The sequence below is a fragment of the Pollachius pollachius genome (assembly GCF_949987615.1).
Source record: "Pollachius pollachius genome assembly, chromosome: 2".
Lineage (NCBI taxonomy): Eukaryota > Metazoa > Chordata > Actinopteri > Gadiformes > Gadidae > Pollachius > Pollachius pollachius.
Window position 1 is genome coordinate 11,559,858 of NC_136935.1, and position 22,865 is coordinate 11,582,722.

The 22,865-nt window shown below is 42.8% G+C and overlaps 2 protein-coding genes across 3 annotated transcripts; both read left to right on the forward strand.

Annotated features, from left to right (window-relative positions):
* The first annotated feature begins 18 nt into the window (after positions 1-18).
* On the forward strand, positions 19-4,823 carry minpp1a (multiple inositol-polyphosphate phosphatase 1a). Its single transcript, XM_079731094.1, has 5 exons — positions 19-668; positions 989-1,180; positions 2,267-2,364; positions 2,582-2,712; positions 3,995-4,823. The coding sequence occupies exons 1-5, from the start codon at positions 71-73 to the stop codon at positions 4,362-4,364; spliced, it is 1,389 nt and encodes a 462-aa protein (XP_079587220.1). The 5' UTR covers positions 19-70; the 3' UTR covers positions 4,365-4,823.
* Positions 4,824-5,429: 606 nt separating this feature from the next.
* On the forward strand, positions 5,430-20,848 carry LOC307070699 (bifunctional 3'-phosphoadenosine 5'-phosphosulfate synthase 2-like). Of its 2 annotated transcripts, XM_079729300.1 has the most exons (12): positions 5,430-5,633; positions 10,785-10,899; positions 11,878-12,113; positions 12,949-13,087; positions 13,330-13,448; positions 14,523-14,636; positions 15,163-15,274; positions 15,725-15,930; positions 16,407-16,542; positions 17,118-17,386; positions 18,121-18,350; positions 19,701-20,848. In XM_079729300.1, the coding sequence occupies exons 1-12, from the start codon at positions 5,607-5,609 to the stop codon at positions 19,837-19,839; spliced, it is 1,842 nt and encodes a 613-aa protein (XP_079585426.1). In that variant the 5' UTR covers positions 5,430-5,606; the 3' UTR covers positions 19,840-20,848. The 2 variants fall into 2 exon arrangements, with proteins under 2 accessions (XP_079585426.1, XP_079585427.1); XM_079729301.1 differs by lacking the exon at positions 19,701-20,848 and having other exon boundaries at positions 17,717-18,262.
* Positions 20,849-22,865: the final 2,017 nt, after the last annotated feature.

Here is a 22,865-nt window from a genome sequence, read left to right on the forward strand (position 1 = left end):
TGGCCATTTTAAAATAGCGTCAGCTGAGCTGAAATCCAAAGTCCGTCAGGCTACTACTTATTGAGACACCATGGGTAGGATTTATCTTACATGCATTTTGTATACTTTGTATGCATTTTTAAGCGCTATTATATGTTGTAGGCCTATGCTTAAAGATGCCCGGGCGACCGTAACTTCGAGCATCCCAACGATTGCTCGATATTTCTCTACAAAAGGAAGATATGAGGAAGTCAATCCAACTCTTATTGGGGACATATATGCTGTAAACACATCAGTTTTACAAGCCCTCCGTCCAGGATGTCGCGAAATGCATTTGTCCGCCATAATACGCCATGGGACACGGTACCCAACGAGCAAAAACGTGGAGAAGATGCAGAGGCTGTACAACCTCATTGTACACAATGCTTCTGGAAATGCCATCTGGGTGCGTGAGATTAAGGAAAAATTCGTCATGTGGTACACCAAAGACATGGACGGAGGCCTTGCAGATAAAGGTGTACTGGATCACAAACATTTGGCCGTTAGGTTGTCGAAGCTTTTTCCATCTTTGGTGTCAAGGGAGATGCTGCGAGGTGGAAAGATTAGCTTCGTCACCAGCTCGAAGCACAGGTGCGTTACCAGCATCTTGGCTTTCAAGAAAGGACTCACAGACCTGTGGAGTGTTGAAGGTGCGCTCAAGATATGTGATTGACTGGCTTTATAGCTATACATCCATCCATATCTGTATATAGATATAGATATAGATGTGTGTGTATGCGTGTGTGAGACCTGATTCTTCTTATTTGATTAGGTTATGATTGTGTTCATCATTCCTATCTTTATTTTTTTAGATTATTGTATGTCTATCCAATTATGTATATATATATTTGCCCATCAATTTTTGCTAAATTGTGAGTGAAGAAGAATTGTCCCATACTGTATGTGTTTACATTATATCCCCTATCCATCAAATGATATTTATTATGTATTAATTGTTCTCCCAAAACAGAGGAAGTTGAGCCCAAGGTGAACAACACCCTGATGCGGTTCTTCGACGAGTGTCCCCGGTTTGTTAAGGAAGTGGATGAGAACCCCGGCTCTATGGCCGAGCGCGACGAGTTTGAGTTAGGACCGGAAATGCAGAGGGTGGGGGAGAAGATGGCTGACCGCCTCGGCCTCCCATACAACCTCATCAACGCAGGTGGGATCCATTACACACATGTGTTTTTCGTGCAAACATGAACAATCAAGAAGAAAATCCAATGAGTTTATGCTGACATTACAATTATTGTACCTTTAACTGTAGCTACAACTCAAGCCACCAGAGGCTGCTAATGGGAAAGTTTACAGAGTATAGGCGTACAGATGGTGATAAGTTCCTCTGGTAGAAAGGTGTTGCAGGGGAGGTGAGGCCCTGAGACATTAATCACTGACTCAGAGTTTGCCTTTGTCCTCTTCACCGTTTTATAGAGGTGATACCAATGATTGATTTGGATGCAATATCACAAATTTCATATGACTTGACTGCACCGCCTCTCTACGAACAATACAGTAGCCTATTCCACCACATCCTCTGGTTTGCTAAAAAAGGGGATTTGCCAATTATAAGAAATTGTGTTTCAGTAAGTTTCATCATTTATTTACGATGAATATATACATGACTTGTAATGCTACAAATGATTCTATCTGCATAATGCATATCATATCATAACATATCAAGTATTATAACTTTAGTATTTTTAAGGATTAATTTGTACAGCAGGTGGGGCTGCATACTGTTAATATATTTGCCTAGAATAGGCTAGTAGAGTAAGAGTATGCATAATTGGCCAATAAAAAAGAGGTAATGATTGACTGTAGTTCTAAGGTTACTTCAGGGTATGTTGTTTCTTGTAGTACAGACAGTAAAAAAAACTTGTGGCTTTGTGGTAAGCCAAATTAGCATGTTTGAACAGCACAATGGCTGGGCTTTGGGTTATTAGTTGTTAGGTGTTGGTGGTGTGGGCAGTGTACAACAACAGGGATGAGCTAACATTGGCCAGCATTCCATTAATGCTAACAAATAGAGAATATAAATAAAATAGGTTAAATTAATGTAAACACAAAAATACAGTAAGCTAATGCAAGATAATATTAAACTTTGGAAATGTACAGAAAAATATGCATATTAACCCTAACCCTAACCGTATACATGTACATACATGATAGAAATATAAAATGTATATTTAACTTAACGAAAAAGTTCTACGCCAGTTCTAACATGTCATCTCACCCCTCAATTCAACAGATATGACAGGAGCTGCGTTTCATTTCTGTGCCTATGAGTTCGCAATCAACACAGTCAACTCCCCCTGGTGTAGGCTTTTTGATGAAGTCGATGCTCAGGTATCTTGCTTTTAAACTACTGGTTTGGCAATGGCTGACGTTTAAAAACATAAAAAGTGAATTTCTTAATTTTATTTGTTCAACAGTATCGCCCTAAATATACTTCATTGTGACAGCTACTTGACCCTAAATTGTTATAATCTGAATACTATTGTTAGTCACAAGCAGTGGAATTTAGATTGTGCTGTTTTTGAAGTCATTTGTGGTTTTTCTGCAGGTAATGGAGTATTCAAATGACCTGAAGCAATACTGGAAGAGGGGCTATGGCCATCTGATTAACAGCCAATCGAGCTGCATTTTGTTTCATGACCTTTTCAGTCGGCTAGACAAGGCAGCAGAGGAGAGCAAGTAAGTTAAGTCGTTTTGGTACACAACACGTATACACGCATACATGTATCTATAAACAATACCCCACTCTGCTTGATGATAGGGTAACAACTTTTTTGGAGAACGAAAATGTACTGGTTGAGGAACGAGGTACGAAATAGATTGCAGGAGAATACATCTATGTTTGTTATTACATTGATTTTCAAAAAGCTTTTTATTTAGTAAACAGAAACCTTCACGCTTACAGGTTCATCAAAATCGTTATTAAAGGCAGACTCATTAATCATGCATTCTGTTCCCTCTATAGTGCACCTGAGTCATGTTTGAGGGTGAATGAACTTCTTACAAACTGTTTTTTCACTTCATCTGGTGTCAAGTAGGGAGATGCTTTATCACCTACTCTCTTCGCTGTATATATAATTATATCATTAGGATGTGGGGTACAGTTTGGAGGAGAAAACATCAGTCTACTTTTATAGGCTGATATATTATTTGGATGGCTGACTCAGAAACAGATCTCCAAAGAATGCTCTCATGTGCAGAAGCTCCATGCATTAAATGGAGAATGACATGTACATGACATCTACATGCACCAATGTTTTCCAGGCTTGTGTGTGTCCTATGTTGGACTATGTGGCGGAGTCTGGGGTTATAAAAAGTGTCAGTCATTGAGCAGATGCTAACTTTTTAACAGTTTGCAGTAGTCAATCGGTGTCCTGAAGTTGACCCTTGAAACTCCTGGGAAATAATTCACAGTTCATTGGCCCTGAAACAAAACCTTACCCGAGTATTTACTGACTTTTGATACCCATGAGCTTTGCCTAAAATAGGGTTATTATTCATTTCACATGAAGGTTTGTTTTTTACTGTCAACACACTATGTGAACACACATCCCCTGAAGTAACCTTGGAACTACACTCAATCATGAACTCTTTTATGGGCCAATTCTGGATACCCTTGGTCTACTAGCCTATAATAGTCTCATTTATCGGTAGTGTGTTGTAGTTATGTCGCTCAAGAGGTCTAACCAGTTGTCTAAATATCTGGCTCCTTCTAGCTAATTACCGAGGAGTGCCTGAACAAGACACCTCACCCTCCGGGCTGTTGCCTTGCATGTCTGCCATGGTCATTGTTGTATTCATTTAATTTTTAAGCGTGTGATTGTGAGGCACTGATTCTAAAGTGCGTCAGGTGGCCACAGGTTACAAAAGCGCTATATAAACTCTGTCTGTTCATCATTTATTCAGTTTCCTATTTGACTCTTTGTACCTCCTCTCCGTCTCCCCCTCCTCTTACCCCCAGGTCCGGCGGTCCCATTTCGGAGGCGGTGAGCATCCAGGTGGGACATGCCGAGACCCTCCTCCCACTGCTCACCCTGCTGGGCCTCTTCAAGGACGAGGTCCCGCTGACGGCCGCAAACTTCGCCGCGCAGGGGGGCCGCTCCTTCCGCACCAGCCGCACACTGCCCTACGCCGCCAACCTGGTGGTGGCGCTGTATGACTGCGACGAGGGCGGCGAGCTCAGGGTGCAGGCACTGCTCAACGAGGAGCCGCTGACCTTCCCTGGCATGGAGGCCGCGCCCCTGTACCGCGTCCTCAGGAAGCACTATCTCCCACTGCTGCAGAGCTGTGTCTTTGAGGTGGTGTGCCGGCTGGCCCCCCAGCGCAAGTAGTTTTTAGAGTTTGAGGAAGTGTTTGTATTTACCTACCATTAGTTCATAAGCAAGTGCCTTTTTATCCAAAGCAACTTACAGTGATTTGAGGTACAGGTCTTTTTAAGGAGCAGGAGGGGGTTTAAGGGGGTCTGGTGCAGGGGCTGAGGGCGGAGGCTCAGAGATAAATCAATTTAATGGTTTTTTAATGTTTTTTAATATGTTCAGAAATGCTATTGCTTCACAGGGCAGACTATACATTCATATTGAAAAGTAAGCACAATATTAATGGCACAATAGCCTGGTTTTGTGTGTAGAATAAATTTCCCATTTCTCCACAAAGGAGTGCGACGTCCAAAGACATGCTAACTAATTAATAGTTAAAATGTATTAATACTGATATATATATTTTTGCTATATAATCGTTTATAAGCGACTTATTACGCTGCTTTTATGCAATATAAATGAGAACTAAATGAACACGCGTGTGTGCATGATTCCTGTCTGGGTTAAATAAGAATTGGTTAGAATACTGTATTATGGGGAAAACATAATTCGAAGCTAAATACATAATGGAAATGAAGAGCACTCTGTCGAGCTGGGGAGCTATGGCAAATAATTTCCTAATCATTAATTACTAGAGACTGGATTCCCTAAATCATTAACCTATTCATACTCTAGTCTACTATATGTCTGGCCGACATTTACTGACAACTGTCGAAAGATTTAACTTGGTTATAGGCATACTTGTTTTCTCTGCTGCTCCTGAAGTTGTATTTTCTGCGGATATCAACCAGCACCTTCATGGTGCAGCCATGGAACCAGGTAGGTTACTTTTAAAACTGTACCGCCATGGTACCAGGAGGATCAGAAGCCTATGTAATAACGTTAATAGAGCATAATGTGCTTGTCGGGAGTCATGCTAGTCATATACTATATCTCCACATCGCTTCAAAGGGATGCAGCGAGAGTTGATGGGACCGCCGGCCTCAGCTCAACCCAAAGCTCAGCCCAGTCGTGTCGTGAGCGCACCGCATTGGTTCAAACACCATATTATGCTAATTTCAGCCGAGATGGATCAGCGAATAGAGGTTGGATCAGCAAAATGCTACGTGTCTTCGAAGACCTTTTAAATAAAAGGCTGTTTTTTGACGAGGCACTCAAACGTTTCTCACGTAAGCCTAACGAGCATCTTGTTTCTGTTCGAGTCCAGCGGAGCTGTCTGTGATTAGAGTCTGCGGAGGGAGTTTTCTGCAGCGCAAGATGTCTGGGGTGAAAAAGCTTCGAACCGTAAGTGGGTGCCTGAAAAAATACAAGACCAAAGTATCATAAAGTAGAGTAAGACGTCTTGGGGCAGGTTAACTGACAAGTGTTAAAATACCGATTAGAGTAATCTATATTTGAATGAACTGATTCATAATTGATGCAGCCAGATCTCCAACGTGATACTGTTAGTGGAGATTATGTGTGTATGACATGCAGAAGAAACGCCCGCTTGGCTAATATGTTCTCGGCAACTTGAGGAAAAAAAGGAGTAGCTTTTATACCTTCTGTAGTTGTGCTTTTGGCAACAACGGCAAGCGCAGTAAAACATAAAGCATGAATACATTTCCCTGGCTTATACTTCAAAACAACTACTTTGAAACGCTGAGCAAAAATGTGTTAGGTGTACTCGGTCCCAAAAGTAGGCAGCCCTGCTTTTTCCATATAGGCATCTTTCAAAGTGTTATGATAGATTATGTTTTGTAATGCACTTTCATTAAGTTTACACCCAGTTTAACACATTCAACATTGGTACCATTTGTCGGAATAGTAAACGCCTATAGATGACATGCGAGTTGACAGTATGACCGCCGGCTATATATGAATTGTAGTTCTATAGTAAAGAAATTATGTTTGATTATGCCTCCTGTAAGGCAACGTGCTACAAATTACATGGATCTTTGAAGCGTTCACGTGCAATGTATTAACTTTAACTAAATAATCATATATAGCAGTTGTTTATAAAGTTACTTATCTAATAATAATGTAATTATTATTAATGTAATACACATTATTATACATACCTTAGTAGTTAATATAAACACAGATATCCTCAGTTGAACTGTATTTAATGAACACCATTAATGAACGCCCATTAGTAAATTATTACTTGACATTAGTTAACTGTTAATTAACAGTTAGTTATTGCTAATTTGGCTTATTGCTGCATAATGTTAATTAATGGTATTGTAAAGGGTTACTTTATATACATACAAATATATCAAATGACTTGTGATATTATCTGGATTTTTTTCTTAGAGTTTCAAACTTTAGATTTGTGCCTGCAAAAAAGTAAATGATTTGGACCTCTCTATTCAGTAATCCACTGGGCAAAAAGGTTTACAACTATGCACTTTCAATGAAACACACCGCTATGTCTGATGGAAAGTGATGCATGTGTATATTGGACCATAAGAGAGAGCTCTGTATGATATTGGCTGTGGAGAGAGAGAGAGAGAGAGAGAGAGAGAGAGAGAGTGTGTGTGTGTGTGTGTGTGTGTGTGTGTGTGTGTGTGTGTGTGTGTGTGTGTGTGTGTGTGTGTGTGTGTGTGTGTGTGTGTGTGTGTGTTTGGGGGTGGGGGGTCCAAATGTCCTAAAACAAGATCTTGTGTGTGAACGAGTGGGATATATCCCTCTTTCTTCCAGAACCCCAACTGGTTGGGGGTGCTGGAAGAATGGGGACAGTGTGAGGCTGGTAGGGCAGAGCAGGGACCCTGGGCAGGGGTGTAGGCTCGGTCTTGGGCTGGCTGGCGGGTAGAAGCCGGTGAGAGGGGGCTTGTGGGCATGAAGGGCGGGGGTGGGGGGGGTGGGTTGTATGCCACATCATCGTCGTCTCGAAACACACACACACACTGGAGACATTGTGCACGGTGCCCCCCCCAGTCATTCCCTCCACCTTTTCAAATGCTCCTTCTTGCCTCTCTCTTCTCTCTCTCTCTCTCTCTCTCTCTCTCTCTCTCTCTCTCTCTCTCTCTCTCTCTCTAAAATCAATGTACAATTGATAATTTCTCAAAACCTGTCCACAGTGAGGCTTTTATACAGAAGACAATGAACAACAATGGTTGGGGGGGGGTGCATAGACTGGGTGAGTCAATCAATGTAGATTAGACATATTAGATTAGTCACATTAGGATGACACATGTGTTATGAAGCCCATTCAAATAGGCTTCTGTTTTTAAAAAGCAGCCTTAGGGTAGGCATCCACTATGACTCTGACACCCAACACCTCAACTACTCTTGATGAGCACTACAGGACTTTCCATGTGGTACATTCGAGCGTAGCCCCCTTTTTCTTTGTAATCGTGTTACACACGTGGACAGAGAGTGTTAGCATGATTATTGTGAGCATTGACAAGGGAGACCCTCTGCATGAAAGAGAATTTGGAACATGATCACAGAGCTATACACATGCTGAATGAAGGCATTGGTTAGATATACTCTTCAGAGATTAGAATGGATAAGGTTAGATTCAATTAGATAACATTGTACTTTGATCGCAGTGGGAACTGCATTATTTATCAGAAAAGCAGAAAAAGGGAAGGGCAAGTGTACGTGTTCAAATATGTATTTGTATGTATACAAAATAATTTGTCACACACATCATTTTTATTGTATTGTAACAAAGAAGGATGAATCAAAAGCCTCTGTGCATTTATATACTGAGTAGACATATGTGGGAATAGGGTTAGTATACTATTTTTGAGCGCACATTGGCTGTATAAATCTGTATGCTAAAATATGTAAATAAAGTATACAAGCCTTTTTTTATTTGATGGAAACCCTCCATTTAGAATTGACATTACATTTTACTATGAACGAAGTATCTGTCGTAAAGTTATTACAAACTGGATGGCCTGGTAGTTCAACCCAATCGTAAGCTAACCATTGCCTGTATAATTCACCTCGTAACCACATATGTCTTTCCCTCTGTCCTTCAGTCCACTTTCCTGTCTGCACTTCACTTCCTGTCCACAAAGGCACAGAAAAGCCTATACAAATAGAAAAATATAACAGTAACATTTAGGAAAAGTACTGTGGCTATTGAATATGTTTAAAGGAGCCAATTTCTCCAGGCTGTTGAAAACTGTGGGTGTAGCTTCACCACACCCAAGACAGGGAACAGCAGAGCGGAGGAAGTCAGGGATGAGTAAAAGAAGGAAAGGAAAAAATAAATATTGGACTCATACTGGAAATTTGTACGCAAACTCACAGATGTTGGTAAGAATTCGACAGAAGCCTGAAAAAGTGAGATCTTTATGGAGGTCACACGATGATTGGTTTGGTCTGTTGGTCTGCTTCTAGATAGAAGGGAAGCTTATGATTATATTGAATCCTACTTTCAAGTGAAGTTCTGGCTTTTCTTTCTTCATTCATTTCTAATGTGCAGCGCTATGTCTCTTAAAAATAAAACTATTAGCAAACGGGTAAATCCCTGAGACCTCAGATGCTCCAGATTTGTATTGCATAAATAGGTAACACGACTGACTGCATTCCCAGCGGCCTGGTTCCAAAATCAGAGTGGATCTCCAGATGCTTGGTCAGGGTTATCCAGTGTCTCTTTGGTTGGAGCTGGGTCACAACATTTTTAACCGAGAGGTATAAGATAGCCGGCTTATGCAGCCCTTGAACAATTAGACACATTGTTGTAAGAGCTGAGAGTAGTGGTTGTCCACGACAGCGTAGGCGTGCATGTGATCATGTCAGCAACGGCATGTTTTCTAGAATGTGGCTTGCTCACATTTTTTTAACTGTCACTGTTACAGGTTCCGAGTAATGCGAGCAGGCAGGGTTGTCGTTCTCTCAGCGGGAGATCGGTTTACTTGATTTAACCGGGAACAGAAATACTCAAAATACAACAAAAGGGTCCGTTCAGAGCCGTCTCTCGTGGATCGGGGTAGGTTCCACTCGCTCCGGACCTTCGTGGTCCATTCGCTCTTGGGTTTGGTCTTCCTTACTACAACACAAAGCAGGCACATAAGTACACACTCCCTGATTGGCCTGAGTGCAGACACCTGCTCGCAATCAGGTCCAATACCCCCAGCCAATCCCGTGCGCTCCCAACCTGCCCATACTCCTGCAGGCCAGACGTCGCACGTCCCCCCACAGTCACCTGATGAGGTTTGTGTGGGGATGGAGCGGAATGTTTTTGTTGAGGGTTTACAACTGTATCGCAGCCTGAGGGAACTGTGTTTCTTAAGATCTTTTCTCTGAGACTCCATCCACTCATAGCCTTTTTCTCAAAGAACCCTTGTCTTTCTCACACTAAACGCACATTCATGGGAACAACTTGAAGTGATTCATCACAGGTGACCAACAGCTCATCAGGAGCACTGAGGGACTATTCCAAACAACATGGGCCGTTTATTTGGGGAGTGAGAAGCTAAAGAAACAAGATAATATTAGGGATGAGTCACAGAGAAGATAGTTGCAGTTTTTTTTTTTATGTTTGTGTGGACAATTGAGTTTGGAGATTATTTTTCTTATTTTAAGTATGACAAACCTGGAAACTGTCCGCTTGTTATCGTTAGGTATGGCAACCCTGTTTAAGAGTCCAGTTTAGGTGTATTCTTTTATGGATGTTGGAGGGTTGGGGGGGAGTAGGCTCCAGCTAGGGATTCTCCCCAGCCCCTATTTGCCCTGCATTCCAATACCCATACTCCCATGCTATTTAGTATTCCATAAAAATGATTTAGTATGGCCCAATACATAGTATCGAAAGTGCTGTAGGCCAAACATACCAGGATGTTGAACTACATCCGGCATTTCGCAGTATGCAAACCATCGTGCTGTTTTGGCTCTTCTGCCGCCACATCGACTGAGCCCGCTAAAGCCGATGGGGCGTTTCCAAATGGTATGCATACTGTATGCGCAGTGCTTACTCTGTAAGGGTAGCTGCAGTATATACTATAGGTATATACTATATATACTATAGAAAAAGTATGCAAATTGAAACGCAGCCTTGGTGTTGGGGGTATGTGGAGTGTATGTGGATGATAACGGGTTTAAGCAGTCTTACCTGTCCCAAGTCAGACTGATTAGGCTCAGGGGCTGGGTGAGGCTGGACACCTGTTGCACATTGAGCAAACTACGGCACAGGTTAAACCAGCCATCACCACATATGAATGTCTCCTACATGGCACTATGGAGCACCAGGTCATGTCTCCTTGCCTGGAGGAGCCCAATAAAAGACACCGAGGTGGAGTGCGTTAGCCACTGAGGTGGCGTGTAGCATTGCACATTGTAACAGTTAATTTCTCCAATGTGTTCTCTATTTGATGTCAGTCTGTTTGAGCTCCTCTGCTTATTACATTTTTGGCAATCCAGTCTAAAGAGCGGTTACCTCCTGCCGCTCCCCATCACCACACAACATTAACACTATTGTTTCCCTCTTTTAACCAGGACATGAACCGATCCACCAACGTGGTTTATCAGGCCCACCATGTCAGCAGGAACAAGAGGGGACAGGTGGTGGGGACCAGGGGGGGCTTCAGAGGATGCACCATCTGGCTCACAGGTAACTCAGTTTCATCAGCGACACCAACAGGACTCATATCCAGATAACACTTATGGAGAGAGATTTATCTCATCATTTAAATGAATCCTATTTGGAGTCACCTTGTGTTTCGTAAATCAACATTTGAATTAATGTGCAACCATTTGTTCAAATGCATGTGTGTGTATTAAGTTTTACATTTTGCACAAGTACCTAAATAGGTTACATATTTTATTACATGTCCGTACGTATTAGTTGCAATAGGAAAAAAAAAACGAAAACTGGCAAATGGTTGCATTTGTTGATCAACAGACAAGTGTGAATTCATTCGCGTAGTTTTGAGACAATCTTTTTTTCTCTTTTGAAATTTGAGTACAAATTTCCGACATCTTTTTATCCAAGATGTTGGCGGTGCACTTCACACATTCGTCACTACTAATCAACATGCTGAGATTAAAGCACGGTACAAACGTTAGTTACGATAGTGTCAATTGCCCATCCGAAGCGCCGTTATCTTGCCGTTCCCCTTAATCCTCTTCATATTTACCTATCCCTGAAGGTGAATTGAGATGAAACAGTAGCAAAAGAAAAGATAAGAATGCAAATAAAGATATTGTTAATGTAAATGGAATACCCACAGAATACAGTACACCTATATGCACAGGAAAGATGATCTAATAGAATGAACTAGGTAAAAAATACAAGAAAATATATTGACACTATATTAGGCCTAATGATTCGATAATAAGGGCCTAATTAAATTTGCTTGAATTAGTAATAGTCAATGCATAGCAGATATGTTGGCGGGAGATGGAATTGAGCATCTTCTTCCACACATTAGGCTGGTTAGGGCCGACACCGTGGATCAAACCCAGGACCCTGACCCAACCGCCAAGGGGTTGGGAGCCTTTTCCTTTGGCAGAGCCATAAAAAAATGAAACTTTCATATCGATCCTTCAATCATCTCCCTCCCCCCCTCCTATTCTATTGCACCCATAGGTTTGTCAGGCGCTGGCAAGACCACCCTCAGCTTTGCACTTGAGGAGTTCCTGGTGTCGCAAGACATCCCCAGCTACTCGCTGGACGGAGACAACATCCGCCACGGCCTGAACCAGAACCTGGGCTTCTCCTCCGTGGACCGCGAGGAGAACATCCGCCGCGTGGCCGAGGTCGCCAAGCTGTTCGCCGACGCCGGCCTGGTGTGCATCACCAGCTTCATCTCGCCCTTCACTAAGGTGAGACGGCTCTCTCTTCAAAGAGGTATGTGTCTCCGCGCCCTTTATGGACACACAAGTGAAGAGACACGGTTGAACAACATGGCCAGACATCCAATACAACAGGTTGAATTTAAATCTGGGTCTTTTCAAGGCTAACTGCCGAGTGGTTGGCGTGTTAATGGCTTGATCCACTCACTGGGATTTAAGTCACAGCCCGATTGCCTTCGTGCATCACAGGAGTGGTGTCTAGGGAGTGATGGTTTACAACACTTGGTGAGACAGTTCGATGTGCGATTGTGTCACGAACAGGTGTTGCGTCATAAATGGAAATGTTCTATAAACTTGGTTAATCATACATCCTTGTTGTGCAACAACGTGTTGCGTGACAGTAGTGACCTAAAGGCTGAATTATGCTTCAATCAATACTGCTGTTGGAGCATTTATTGTTTGGAGTCTGGGATTCTGTAAGTAGCCTGCCAAGTGTCACTAACTCATTGACATCTGGTGTGCTTTATAACAGGACTCTGTTGTCCCTCACAGTTGAACATTATCCAAACCTCCTCGACTAAGCCCGCCTAAGGGAACTAGAAAACCGGGGAGCAGGGTACACAAAGCTGCATGCTGTCCATCAACAGTAGTGACCTGCCGTTACCTTTCCGCGTTTTCTGAGTGAGGGACTCCCGGCGCTATTCAACACAAAAGTGAAATTGAAGCTCATGTCTTAGAGGAGGCATTGTGCATTGCCCCATTTCTTGGACTATATATTTCAATTGTGTTATGAACCACAGGGTAGGCCTAGGTGCTACAGCTTCTGTTTATACGGTCCAACAAGGTGTTCTTCCTTATTGAACAGGATCGGGAGGAAGCAAGGAAGATTCATGCCGCTGCGGGCCTCCCGTTCTTTGAGATCTTTGTGCACGCCTCTCTGGAGGTGTGTGAGAGCAGAGACGTGAAAGGACTCTACAAAAAGGCCCGGTCCGGAGAGATCAAAGGTCGGTACTGCTGCTGAATGACATCTGCCTAATATGCCTTCATAATCCAATTATGTTTGTCCACTCCTGTTGATTAAGGGTGTTGAGGAAATTTAGAACAATATATAACAATGGATCTAGAACAATGAGTCGCATGCATTAACGCCAATGAAGTGCTTGACATTCAGGCTTTCACAAAATGATCACGTAACTAACCAACAGTGTGTTAATGATAAAGGACCTCTTTTGTGTACCTTTGCAAGGCTTCACAGGGATAGACTCTCTCTATGAGAGTCCTGAAGCCTCAGATTTGGTGCTGAAGACGGGGGAGCTCACGGTGAACGAGTGCATCGATCAGGTTCTAGAGTTGCTACGGGAACAGGTAGGCATCACACACACACACTCATGTGCGCGCGCACACACACACTGGACATTTATAAAGTAATTAAATGTGTGTTAAATGTGTTACTGTGACAAGGAAACTTCCCAACGACACCCATTCATCTCACAGCAGTATAGGGAAAACAGATGTGTATCTGGAATATAAAGAATCATAAAGAATCTGAGTCAAGAGCATCACAAACACCAGACCACTGGACCCAAACTCGAACACAAAGAAGAAACATGAAACGTTCACCCCAAGGAAGCGAATGCTTCAAGGAGTGCCAGTCAGGGACCAGTATGCCAGCTGAAATCGTATACTGATTAAGGAGGAGGAGTTTTTGGCATAAGAAACCTCAGCTCTGGTGTTTGTGTACTTTGTTTGGGGAGGGCGGGCTGGAGTTGTGGGACAATGTTACTATACACTAAGGAGGATTATAATTCATTTCTTGCCTTTAATGCTATATATGTATGCGATAAGCGTTGAACACCACAGTCTCCTGAAGAGACTTTTGTTCCTTAAAGAAGATCATTTGATGCCCCGTGCCTCCAGTACTAATATTCCTTGTGCAATAGAATTCTTCTGATGCTGTCGAGATAACCTCATAGTTAAAAAGTTTATTAAAAGTGTTCAAATAAATGGATATGGAAGGTGAGATCCAAGGATGAGGGAAACTGGGTGAAAGGTCTGACACAAATGCATTGCAAACCAAGTTTTGCTTATAGACCATGAACAGAACGGAAAGAAACAGAGCCAGTTTTTGTTGATGCCCATGTATGGGGATTGTTTGATAACAACACCTTAAAAACAAGCCTTTAAATAAAACACATTTATAAATACTTTTCGTGAAATGTGTATAATGCCCATATAATACTACCATTCTACATATTTGCAAGGCACTACCTTTTTTAGATTCTGACCTACTGTCACATTGCACTTTCTGGTTAGATGGTCGTATTGTGCTGGAACTGTGCAACGTGGATAAACTGTGTTCGAGTGTAACCTAACCACAGTAAGGTATGAATAGAGGATTGCCCTTAAAGTGGGACACTGTGTGTCTTGTGTTCCATGTAGAACATTGTGCCCAGTGGCAAACTCGAGGAGGTGAATGACCTGTTTGTTCCTGAGAACAAGCTGAGCCTAGCTGTCGCTGATGCTGCCATACTTCCTACCATCAGCATTACCAAGGTAACACTACTTCCTACCATTAATATTAACAAGATAAAGCATGCTTACTAGTATTAGCATTCCCAAGGCAACACATACTTCATTGCATCAGCATTATCAAGGTAACGCATGCAAATTTGCTTCTGTATGGTGAATTTCCCTTTCCCCTCCGTTTTAAAGTTGGAAAAAGGCCCAATTCTAATATAGTTGTTTTTTCTTACAATGGAACAACCTGAACTTGAACATTACACATTAACAACTGATAAGGGAAATGTTTTTATCTAATAACGAAATGGATAATGCTAATAATATACAAGCATCGTCAGAAATGAAAACGAGCATAATATTACATAGTATATATAAATATGTATATATATATAAAAAACAAAGTTACATTTAATTTTTTGTGTGTATATGAATAAATTTAATGTCACGTCAAACACAACAAAACTGTTACTCTCGCAGCTCAGTCTGCGGGCCTAGCATAGCATGGTCAGCTCTATATGGGCTTTCTTACCGGTGTAAGCCCTCTGCCCTCTCCCCCCAGCTGGACCTTGAGTGGGTGCAGGTCCTGTCCGAGGGATGGGCGAGCCCCCTCAAAGGCTTCATGAGAGAGAGAGAGTTCCTGCAAGTGCTGCACTTTGGCACTCTCCTGGATGGTAAAGACCAAGAACTAGACTAGAGTTTGATTTGGATAGATTTTACCATATGGTAACCTTTGCCATCAGTTACAGTCACAGTTGCTATCAGTGAAAGGGCTGTCAATCAGTGATAAACAATGCAGCTATCTGGGTGACCAGGCGCTACGTTACCATTGGGAGTCAAAGCCCCAAACACTTACACAAAAATGCAATTATATTTCCCAAAGCTCTCTACCCGGTGGCTCACCGGGTAGAGAGCGTACCATATAAGCTCAGTCCTGAACGTAGTGACTCGTCATTTGCTTCATGTCCTCCCTTTTATCTCACATACGTTTCTCTCTATCTCACTCTATAATAAGGCATAAAAATGGAAAAATAAATCGTAAAAAATATTTAAAAAAAATTACAAGAGATTACAAAAAATTACAACAAAATTTTTTTACGTATACCTATGTGCTTGTTTTCCAGACGTGGCCATCAACCTGCCCGTGCCCATCGTCCTGCCTGTCAGCACGGAGACCAAGCAGGAGATGGACGGCTGTGCCGCCATAGCGCTGGAGTACCAAGGCGTCTGCATCGCCATCCTCCGAAAACCCGAGTTCTACGAACACCGCAAGGAGGAGCGCTGCGCCCGACAGTGGGGAACCACCTGTCCACAGCACCCCTACATCAAGGTAATGCTCGCACACACCATCCATACCGACCAGTCAGTTCGGCTACACGTTGGTTTTGGTTTTGTCTGGAGCTGTAGATCGTACCTCGTTGTGCACAGCTGGAAAACCACCTGGCGGGATGATAGATTAGCCACACCCCCACCGCCAATCAGATCAGGATTTAGAGTTTTGACTTGCTATGAATAGTCTCACAAGTCTGATTTTCGATTACTATCTAAAGGCTGGTGGCAAACTAGCTCATATCTGGGTGTGCCGGTCAATTGTCTTGGTTTTGCTAAGTATTTCTTTGGGAGGCTGGGATCTGTAAGCACGCAATGAGAAAAATCAAATATCTCTGTAAACGAAACAAAACAATCTGTAACTCCGCCCCTTCTGTTTTTTATGTCCAGCCCAGGCTCTCTGCCAGAAGTGCTGTTATCATAAATAAGGGCTAATGGATCAAAATTAAAATATGACATGTATTAATCTTTTGATAGATGGTGATGGAGGGAGGTGATTGGCTAGTGGGTGGTGACCTGGAGGTGCTGGAGCGAATCAGATGGAACGACGGACTGGACCAATATCGCCTCACTCCACTGGAGCTCAAGCAGAAGTTCAAAGACATGAAAGCCGGTAGGGAAACCTGTTGAAGCTGAATCAGTGGAACACATTAAAGATAGGAAGTAGAGTACCATGTTAATATTAGGACATTACTGTCTATGATTGACAATGAAACACAAAACAGGTCCAACAGGGAACACAAGGCGATATTTATGAATGACACACCGATGATGAGTAGAAGAAACGTGCCTGATTAAGATGAACGTGCACATCAATGTAGCCTTTGTCTTTCAGATGAAAGATGACTACGGACCTGATTGAAAAAAAAAATACAAATGTAAAAAAATACTGCGGCATGAAAAATATGTGTGACCAACCCCCAAGCAGTTTCATGTGCGGGCCAGCTGTTGGCCGTTCGTCTCAGAAGTTGTGTCATTGCATCACTGCACTCATTTGGGACTGATCAATCATCCGCTGCTCAAAGTTCAAAGGCATGGTGTTACGGTTTGAGTTAGTTGTGAAACAAGCATGTTATAACATGCAAAAAGGCCCTCACCCCTCACACACTCCATCATTCCCCAACACTGTATACCCTTATCCCGCCCCCGGACCTCACTCTCCCTGCCTCCCCCCTTGTTCTCCCGTAGACGCCATCTTCGCCTTCCAGCTGCGGAACCCCGTCCACAACGGCCACGCCCTCCTGATGCAGGACACCAAGCGACGGCTGCTGGAGCGCGGCTACAAGAACCCCGTGCTGCTGCTGCACCCGCTGGGCGGCTGGACCAAGGACGACGACGTCCCGCTGGCCTGGCGCATGAAGCAGCACGCCGCCGTGCTGGAGGACGGCGTGCTGGACCCGGCCAGCACCATCGTGGCCATCTTCCCCTCGCCCATGATGTACGCCGGGCCCACCGAGGTGAGCACTAGGAGGGCAGAGCCTCCTGATTGGTGTAGTGACAGCGTGGCCTGTCATGGCGTCGGTGTTGGATGTTCTTTGCCGAGGGGGGTTGGGTGGGTTTGGTCGTTTAAGTTTGATGGTGGGAGTCGGTGAGGGTTGAGTTTTAAATGGTAGGAGTGTAGGTGGTGGTTGGAGTTGGTCTTGGTTGGAGTGTCCATAGGTGTCCATAGACAGTTTCCATAGCCTTACCTGAAATCAAACACTACCTGCCCCTTAATGACATGTATGTGAATGGCTGGATGCCTCTTGGTTTTGCTGAATACCTTCCGTTGTGAATCCCATTAATAGCAGATGGCAGATACGGACCAAAGCTAGATGACATGGTGGAGCAGACCGTTACCCATTCATCACTTCTGACAGATGAGTCACGTGTACATAACCAACGGTTGCCTATTGCCAAATCGTTTTTGCTGACATTAACCTGAAAGGCATAATGCCTTGAGAAATCACTCTTTATACCCACTGTGTTTGGCTCTTTTATTTGGTTTCTTGGTTGCTCTTGGTGACTGATTCTGCAGTCAATCATGAAGACCAATGTCTCTCCAAAACGGTTTTCTTTAATGTCTCTCACTTTTTCTCTCTCTCTCTCTCTCTCTCTCTCTCTCTCTCTGTCGATGTCTCTATGTCTCTCTCTCTCTGGCTCTCTCTCTGTCTCTCTCTGGTTCTCTCTCTCTTTCTCTCTGTCTCTCCAGGTCCAGTGGCACTGCCGGGCGAGAATGGTCGCTGGCGCCAACTTCTACATCGTGGGCCGCGACCCGGCCGGCATGCCCCACCCGGAGACCAAGAAGGACCTGTACGAGCCTACCCACGGGGGCAAGGTGCTTACCATGGCGCCGGGCCTCACCTCCGTGGAGATCATCCCCTTCAGGGTGGCCGCCTACAACCTGACCAAGAGGGCCATGGACTTCTACGACAAGGAGCGGTGAGTGACAGGGGTTATACACGCCAGGGCTCCACAGAGAACGTAATGCCACTCCAGATGTGCTCCCCAGGAACATTTACATATTTATTTGTACATGGGTAAGGCTCCATATACAAAGAACGATGTCATCGCTAATGAGTGGAAGGGGTGGGTTGTCGCTTGCAGACACATTTATGCAAATGTGTTCACACGTCCCCGACCGGAGTGGAGCAACTTCCACTCATTATTAAGGCAATGTTTCCAAGCTGAAAGCAAAAGCTGATGGAACATCTATTCAATCGGTCAACTCATGATGATCGTCCAGCCAAGTGTAACATGCTAGGTTGGGTGGTAGGAACATAATCAGCCAACCGACAGGAGTCCAATGCTGTCGACTAATAAAACCATGGAAACCAGGTTTAGAAATGAACAAAGCTATTGGCATTGGGAGTCTGTTTTTGAGTTTTAGAATGTCCATCAAAGCTGTAATCTTGTTTGACATGTTTTGAAAGGTCAGCCCTAACCCGGTCGAAGATGACATTATTTTAACTTTGAGCCAAGGGTCGGTCTGAGAATCGGAGTGGTCAGCTGCAACTAGTGTGGCACCAACTCTAAGTGGGGCTTCAACACTGAACTCCGTAGGAGATCATTGGCAAAGACACTGAATTCTCGTCATGTGTTGACCACTTAAGAGCAGCGTTCGATGGAGCAGAGCCGTGAGGCGACCAAAGGGTTCCATTTAGGTTCCATGACATCAAGCTGTCGCCATGGTTACGTTCAGTGTGTGTATGAAGGAACCCCCTTGAAATTAGATTTCTGCTATTTAGTCATTCAGCCGGCGGTTTTATCCAAAGTGACCTAACGTCAGTAACGGTTTCATTTTAAGGAGAACCTTGTGAGAGGATGGTATTGTTTTACTGAATTGTGACTATTATAAAAAGTGTATTTCTTTCTTTCTCTTATTATAGTCCTTTCTTCCTCTCTCTCTCTCTCTCTCTCTCTCTAGGACAGGATAGGACATGTATTAACGATATGCAATCTTCCTTTTATTGGGCTGTTAACCAGGGCTATATTGCCAGGTTAAAACTATAACCAAACTTATGTATCACAATTTATGAGGCTTTACAGTGTATGACCCACTATACACCACACATCTTTTGTTTCTTATTTTGATGTGTGAATAAAAAATAATAAATGAAAAAGGTACAAAATATTTGTAACATATAGCCAATATATAAATCTTTATTTTTACAATTTTAAATCGACAAGAAGATAAATTAACAACTATGAATTTTAAATAACACAAATAAAAACATTGAGACTTTATGTGAATCCACTCTGTGTCTCTTTGCCCGCCCTACCTGTTCGTAGCCATGCAGAGTTTGAGTTCATCTCTGGGACCAAGATGAGGAGGATGGCCAGGAGCGGGGAGAACCCTCCGGATGGATTTATGTCCCCCAAGGCCTGGAAGATCCTAACTGAATACTACAGCTCTCTACAGAAGGACTAGGAACCAACTGCTACTTCATAAGTACTATTGGGATTATTTGGTTCTTATTTTTACCCTTTATACGCTGTAATCATATGACATTATTTTTCTCTATTAAAATAAAGTATAGGTAGACATTTAGGTTATAATTGCATATATATATATAAATATATTTATATAAACATACACAGGGTTGAAATCGGGCTGTTTCTGAAGACATCTTTACTCCATTTAAATTTTTTAATCAAAAGAACACAAGCAACTAACATATGGCTTTTAAAAGGTGTTACACAGCACTTAACACTTTTTTGCTGGGAAACTGTGAACTTCTAACTTACTTCCATGAAGATGAGGGATGTGTGATGAAATTATGACACAAAATATATAGTATAATTTTAATTATTTGACTTCCTTTCATTTTACATTGATTTTACTTTTCACCATTGATTTCTATGATATTAACCTAAGTTATTATATGCACCATTTTAAATGTTTAATATTTATATGAAGAAATTTATGAACTACAACCAATGTGCCTTCTCGGATGAAAAAGAGCTAAACATACTTTTGCAGTTGATGAATCCCCACAGATAGAAATATTGTAAATGGCTTTATGTGAAGAAAATGGTATATATTTATTATTGTTGTCAATCAATATATACTGCCTCATTTCTGGAAAAGCATACTAGAGGTTAATGTATCAAGTGGTTGGCCACTAAAGCAGTAGTTTCAAATAAATGTTTACTTCAATTAATCTTTTTGTCTTTCAACTTGAATCTTTTATTCGACTTCCGTTACATAAATCTAGCTGAGGACGATTAAGGCAAAGCTTGATCCAATGAAGATGTATTTCTGTATTTCCTGTACTAGTATGGATAGGGTCACGTTAGGTGCTATTATGTAAACTGGGAGCAACCTGCAAATTAAATGATCAATCAATTATATAAGTGGGTGATAAGTCCAGTATGTATGTATTTTACAAGTGACAAGCTCCTACATTCGAGGGATAAAGTCAATGCTACCACCTACTGGTGCCACATTTCATAACAAAACTAATTAAAGTAAGTACAACATGAATAATGTTTGTTATTGTTTTTAATTGATCCATTGGATTTATGTTCAAATGCACTTGGTATACTACCAAATGTCTCTCTGGAGTATGTATGTATGTATGTATGTATGTATGTATGTATGTATGTATGTGTGTGTGTGTGTGTGTGTGTGTGTGTGTGTGTGTGTGTGTGTGTGTGTGTGTGTGTATGTATGTATGTAGAGGTCCAGCTGCATCTCCCACATCTGTCACACCTGTTTGCTCCTAGAACAGCACTGCTCCTGCAGTTATGACTTTGTCCTTTAGATGTCGTCCTAGGCACGATTACCCTCCACGTTAGTCTCAATTACATCACCTCTGTTAATTAGTAACGACCTCAACCTGTGCTTCTGTTTGTTCCAAGACAACATTCCTGTTTTCTGTACGACCTACGATTATAGTTTGCATCGGCTTTGCATCACACCGAGAGGGTACTTTCCGAAAAATGGTCCTACGTACCCTGACCAATTCAACATACTCTCGAGGAGACGAGAAGAAGCAGTTAGTTGTCGAGCAGGAGGAAAGGAGCAGAGTGAAAATGAGACTCTCAACATTTCTCATTGTAACGTCTACTGTTCAACTCGCAGACTCGCTTTATGAGAGTCTGTCATATGAAATAGTCGAAAATTCACCGAGGCACAAGCTGTATTCTAACTTCCGGTCGCTCCGCTGTTTTTTAGCCTACTTTATATTGGGACCATAGACTTCAAACGACTTGCAAAGTTGCTACAACGGCGATCGATGAGAATTTAAGAAATATCTCGAGAAAAGTGTTTGCTAGACATCTGAATGATGTCAGATATTAGACCCCCACACCTCTTCCATATCAGGTATTTCTGCTTCTTTAAAGTTGAGCTACAAGCAGAAAAGGCTTGTGGAGCCAGAAGACCAATGCTACCACCTACTGGCACCATACAAAGAGTTACAACACATCCACAGTAGTCCAATCATGGCATTCTAGCCATTTGCTTTTGACACAAGTGTCTTACAATTATGTCATAGCCTACCAAATACACTTCAAATTTACGATGATGTCTATTAAAACAGTAATACATCTGAATTGTTCGAATGTTATAATCTGACCCGGTTATTTTTTTAATTTAGTTTCCATTCTCCACCTGTCCACAAGATGTCCTTAGACCTTTACCCTCACTTTACAGATCCGGCCACTCCCATCTGAAATCTGTTCATCCCCCTCACCTGCGCCTTCCCTGTCAATTATAATTGTCATAGCTCTGTGTCATTGTTGTTCCCTTCTATTTAGACTTGTCTAGGCCAGTTGATTGAACTACGATTTTTGAAGCTTTCTTTATTAAAGCCCTTTTGTTACAAGTTGTCGTCTGCATTTGGATCCGATCACATTCTGTTCCTGCTGCCCTGCCAGCACTTCTGTCACAGTAGTGACAGAACTAACCGATCACAACCATGGTTCAAGCATACGGATTAATGGGATATGAAATGTATGATTGAAAATATACTCACCTGTGCATCATCGGTTGTTTGGGGAGGACCCCTAATCGTGATAACAGTAAGGCAGCTCTAAGAATGGCTCACAAGGAGGTGTCTGCTAAGGCTTGGCTTAGGAACATGTTACCTGGGTGGGCTCAGGACATCCTTAACACCCCTTATACTCTATCTGATTCCAGACCTGCTAGCCCCCAGCATGCTGTCGACCCACAGCCAAATCTCAAGCCAAATCAGTCAAGGCTTCTCTGTCAACAAGCCTCGTCACCAGCCTCTGCGATGGTTCTGACTGTGTCTACGCCCTCCATTGCGATCCCTCCTACGTCGCCGGCCTCCTAAATGATTCCGCCTGCATTGCCAGCCACCTTCCGGCCCTCGTTCAGCCCCCATAGCGGTTCTGAAAGTCTTGTTGTTTTACTCGCTCCCAGATCTCCTGTTTCGCCCTTTTCAACACCCAGGCCGTCCACCTGAGATTCCCGGCTTGACTTAGGCT